The sequence below is a fragment of the Merops nubicus genome, unplaced genomic scaffold (genome assembly GCF_000691845.1).
Source record: "Merops nubicus isolate BGI_N331 unplaced genomic scaffold, ASM69184v1 scaffold9826, whole genome shotgun sequence".
In the NCBI taxonomy this organism is placed as follows: domain Eukaryota; kingdom Metazoa; phylum Chordata; class Aves; order Coraciiformes; family Meropidae; genus Merops; species Merops nubicus.
In genome coordinates, this window is record NW_008615652.1 from 1 (window position 1) to 4,862 (window position 4,862).

Consider the following 4,862-nt stretch of genomic DNA (forward strand, 5'->3'; position numbering starts at 1 on the left):
AACCCAAACCATTCTATGATTCTCATTCTTTATTCACCCCAAGTCAATTTTCAAGGCTTTTTCTTGGTAACTTCCCCCTTTTTCATCAATTTCACTTGTAGTAATATTTTCAAGGACATTTGAATGAATGTCCAAGCAGTTCTAGTCGGTCACTGCAAGTGGTGCCACTGCCAGAGGTGCTCTGCAGCTGAAGAGGTGCTCTGCAGATCACACCAGGAGGAGCTGGCAGGCTGAGGAAGAAACCTTGCCAGGCTTTCCTTAGCACGGGTGCTGCTGTTCAGTCTTCTCCTGGTGGAGCAGCACTGGCCTCTCTGCCCCAAACATGGAGAAGGAGATGCAGAGGAGGGAAGGACACCTACTTCATCAGCCCTCAAACCCTGGCTGGTCTGGCAGTCCCCTAAAACAGCATCTCCCAACCTTTTGCTTTACTGCAGAATGAATCCTGTTGATAAACCAACACATTTAGACACAACTGGGCCCATCCTGAACATAAAGGGAGAGACATGGGGACACTGGCTGGATGTCAGAGGTTCTGAGGTGTCACCTCCCCTCAAACAAGGTCAGAGTCCATGCATCCTAAGTCTCAGCTCTTCAGAGACAACCCAGCAATGCCCAGCTTGTGTTTGGACCAAGCATAAATCTGTTATAAATGCACTGAAGAAGTTTTAAGTGAAGCCCATGTCAGGTACTCCTTGGAAAATGTTTTTTTTCATCCAGATGGAACATGACTGAGCCAAGTGTTGAGATTCCTTCAGAATTCCCTACTAGTGGCAAAGGTCTTGACCTCCCTGAGACAACTCTTCAACACCAGTGGTGCCAGTCAGACTTCAGCACCTCCTTTTCTGGGGGTAGGGGATGAAAGCCTCACCTGTCTGGAGTGTTGCTCTCCAACAAAAGACAGAGCACCTCAAAACCCTTCTGTGAACCAAATCCAGTCTGACTTGAGAGTCAAAAAAAAAGAGCCCCTCCCTTCAAACCCAAGGCACTGTTCCAGCCCAAACTTGGACACAGCCTCCAACCCTGCTTTGGGCAAAGCTCTTTGTCTCTCTGCTTTGCAGCGCTCTGGTTCCTTTGATAACTTCCCACAGAGTGGCTGTAGGAACCCAGAGGGGAGACAAATTCCCCCAGAAAAATTACAGGCAGGTTTCCTGAAGCACCAAGGTCCACACAAGGTGACAGAGAGGTGACAGATGAAGTGTGTGGAGATACAGAGTGACTTCTGTGCTCAGCTGGACAAATCTCTGTACCTCTAGGGTGATGTGCTTTGAACAACCTGAAGATCAAGCAGTTCATGGAGTATCCAGCTTTCTCTCAAGATCCTCCTACTCCAAATTCTATAGGAAGGGAGAAAGCTTTTATTTTTATAACACTGAATAAAAGAGTTGCAATTTACTGAGGGGAAATGTCCAGGAAGTACCAAAACACCCATTCTTTTTATGACAACATTTATTTTAGTACAGAAGGCACTTACAATACAGAAAGAAAAATATATATATATATGAGATAGGCACCAAAAGTGAAGTTAGACTTAAAATGACAAAGAAACAGTTTACCAGACAAAAGGAGCACCCTCCCCTGTTAACAACAGAGCACACAGAAATGAAGCCATTAAGTTTTTTAGAACAGTTAGGGGTTTTTTTCTGGTTTTTTTAATAGAAAAAGATAAAAGGCTGTTCTACTGCGAACCGAAAGGAGGAAAGAACCTCTCCACACACCTCTCCAAGGGCTGGGGAGCTGGTGGTGTTGGCAGGGATGGGCCCTTTCAGCTCCGGCACTGCAGAAGGTCCTGGTACATCTCGATGAGGCGAGCAGCCTCTCTCTGCCCCGAGAGGACAGCCCCGTGGGTGGTGGAATAGTATTTCCTGTGCGTGGCCTCCCCTGAAAACATCACCTGCATGGGCTGGGGGGGAGAAGAAGAGCAGGGAAGCTCAGCAGCACTTAGTGGAAAGCAGGCAGGGGGTTAGAAGGAGGCAAAGGGCTCTGTGCCCTCCCACGTCCCCACGGGCGTCGCTAAACCCAGGGGTCTGGGAGTGCTGGGGGTTGAAACCCCCCCCCGGGGGCACCAGGGGGACAGGGCAGCAGGAGGGAGATCTAGAGGGGGTGTTAGGAGGGAAGTCTTCACTGTGAGGGTGCTGAGACACTGGCCCAGGTTGCCCAGGGAAGCTGTGGATGCCCCAGCCCCAGAAGTGTCCAAGGGCAGGTTGGCCAGATCTCTGAGCCCCGTGCTCTAGTGGGAGGTGTCCCTGCCCATGGCAGGGGGCTGGGGCTAGAGGATCTTTAAGGTCCTTTCCAACCCAAACCAGTCTGTGATTCTGTATCTGCCAAGGTCAGGCTCATCCTCGTTGCCATGCCTGCACTATGCTTTAAAACAGAGTTTCCAGGGAATTTTAAACTGGCCAACAAGGCTCATGGTCTTCAAAGGCAGAGACCAGAATTCTAAAAGCCACCCAGATGTCCAGCTCTTGATAATTTCAGAGAGAGAAGTGAGAATCCCTGAGATGTCTGGATTCCAAACACTAGAGGTAAAAACTCCTACACACATTATTTGTCCAGAGGGGTATGTATCAAAGACTAAAAACCACACTCCTGGAGGTCCAAGCTGTCCCTTCCAAACCTGCCCCCAGAAAACCCACTGCTCAGCATCCCCTCAGTCTTCTTGCCACTTGGAAGCAGCCTGGGCCATACTCACAGCAGTTTTGGAGCTTTCAGCATAAGGCAGTGGCTTAGCAAGCTTCTCCACGTCGGCCCCACTAGACCCAACTTGAGTGTAAGAGTAGGATCCACGGAAGTTGGGATTGCTGCCCCAGGAGGACCTCAGGATCCGGCGGGGTTTCGGAATGTTTGGGTTCCCTGGGGGGAAAGCAGAAGACACAAAAATAAGACAGTGTCTGAGAGAAACCACCACGGTGCCTGGGGGAGGGCAGGAGTGGCACGTTCCAGTTTGATCTCAGCCTAGCAGAGCACTGGAGGCTACAGGATAGAGGCCCTAAAGCACATCTCTCTTCTAGGACTAAGCATCTAGAGAACAGAAATAGCACCTTTTTTCTCCCAAGTCTTCCATGTGGGGAAAGATCATTAAAATGTTTATGCTCCTAAGAGATTGGGAAGCTTCAGAGAACCCTGGGCACAATTTGTTTGAAGTTACAGAGCATTTTCTGGTCTCGTTTGCCATGGGGGTGATCCAGCACAGGACTCAGTTCTCTGAGGAATTTAACTGGGTGCCCAGTCTAAACTGGCTTGTCTCTTCAGAGAGGTGTCTCTCCAAAGAGGAACAGAGGTAAGGATGTTAGAAGGCAAACCCTCATTCTGTGAGGGTGTAGGAAGGTTGCCAGAAGGTTCTCAAAATGCAGATTCCTCACTCCAACTGCTACTCAGCTTCACCACACTCCACCTAAAATCCAGCAGATCCCTGTTGTGGGGTGCACACGGTATGGAAAGATGGGTTTTGAGGCTGAAGTAGGATTTCTAGACTGCTGCAGGATTTCCACTGCTGAGGGGATCTAGAGATGAGAGGGACCCAACGACAGGGCCATCATCAGCCCCTGTCCCCACCCCAAAATGCACAGGGGTGTGGCCCACCAGCTGGTGGCACAAGAGCCTCAGGTAGAACTGAAACAAGGGTCACCCACTGGAGAGCCTCTTGCTGGCTGGTTAGAGACTATCTCAGTGCCACTGACCAAGGTTTTGTTGGTGTCTTGTGGTCACATCTGCCTTGTCAGGAGAGCAATGGGGAGATGGGACATGGAGGACTGCAATGAAGAGAAATTCTCTCTGCAAGAGGCATGGGACCCACCCTTGAGGGCAACTTCACCTATCCAGGCAAGGTTCAGCTGCTGGAGCCTGGGAGATTGCCAGTGCAAGAAGCAGGAATAGCTGAAACATGTCTGCACCCTGCACAGTTCCTGTGCCTGCTTCAGACCTTGACTCTCTGAAACCTCAGCATGCTCAGCCTGCTGTGAAGACAACCCAAATTCCTCCACTTTCTTCATCAGAGCTTAGAGAAGGAGACTTCCAACTGTAAAGGCACTTCACTACAGAATCACAGAACAGGGGCTGGAAGGGACCTCTGGAGATCATCTCATCCCCCCCCCTGCTCCAGCAGCTCCCCCCCAGCAGGGTGCCCAGGGTCACAGCCAGGAGGGTTTGGGATCTCTCCAGAGCAGGAGACTCCCCAGCCTCTCTGGGCAGCTGCTCCAGGCTCCAACACCCTCACCCCAAAGAAGTTTCTCCTCCTGCTCAGGTGGCACCTCCTGGGTTCCAGTTGGTGCCCGTTGCCCCTTGGCCTGGGGCTGGGCACCACTGAGCAGAGTCTGGCCCCAGCCTCTTGCCCCCCGGGGCCCTTGAGCTCTTGCTCAGCACTGCTCAGATCCCCTCTGAGGCTTCTCTTCTCCAGCTCAGCAGCCCCAGGGCTCTCAGCCTGGCCTGGCACAGAGATGCTCCAGTCTCTCAGCATCTTCACAGCCTCTGCTGGACTCTCTGCAGTACCTCCTTGTCTCTCTGAACTGGGGAACCCAGAATTTTGCTCATTATTTAGTCTTACTAAATTATTTAGCCATATCTTTAATTCCTTAAAATCAGGAGCAGGTTACTTCCTTGGTTCACTCCTGTTTTTAGGACCATCACCTGCCAACCAGAAGGTTGAAACAGAGCAGAGGCACCCGGGTGGCTTGCCAGAGCCCACTGTGCACCCTTTCTAACCACCCACCCCCAGACCAAAACGTGGCAGAGACCAGCAAATAAATACACCTACAAACAAATCAGGTCCCACAGCTGAATGCTGTGTCAGGAATAAGCACTGAGCACAACAAAGCCTCTCAACAATGCTCCCCCAAGGGTCTTCAGGGCAGGAATGGCTGGGGAGG

At 51.1% G+C, this 4,862-nt stretch overlaps 1 protein-coding gene across 2 annotated transcripts in view; it reads right to left on the reverse strand.

Moving 5' to 3' along the window:
* Positions 1 to 1,609: 1,609 nt before the first annotated feature.
* SMOX (spermine oxidase) overlaps positions 1,610 to 4,862 on the reverse strand; it is a 25,334-nt gene continuing 22,081 nt past the window's right edge. For both annotated transcript variants that reach the window (XM_008942592.1, XM_008942591.1), the window contains 2 exons: positions 2,690 to 2,850; positions 1,610 to 1,900 (listed from right to left, as the gene is read on the reverse strand). In XM_008942592.1, coding sequence (XP_008940840.1) covers positions 1,763 to 1,900; positions 2,690 to 2,850 — 299 coding nt within the window. In that variant the 3' untranslated portion in view covers positions 1,610 to 1,762. The remainder of the gene's footprint in view (positions 1,901 to 2,689; positions 2,851 to 4,862) is intronic.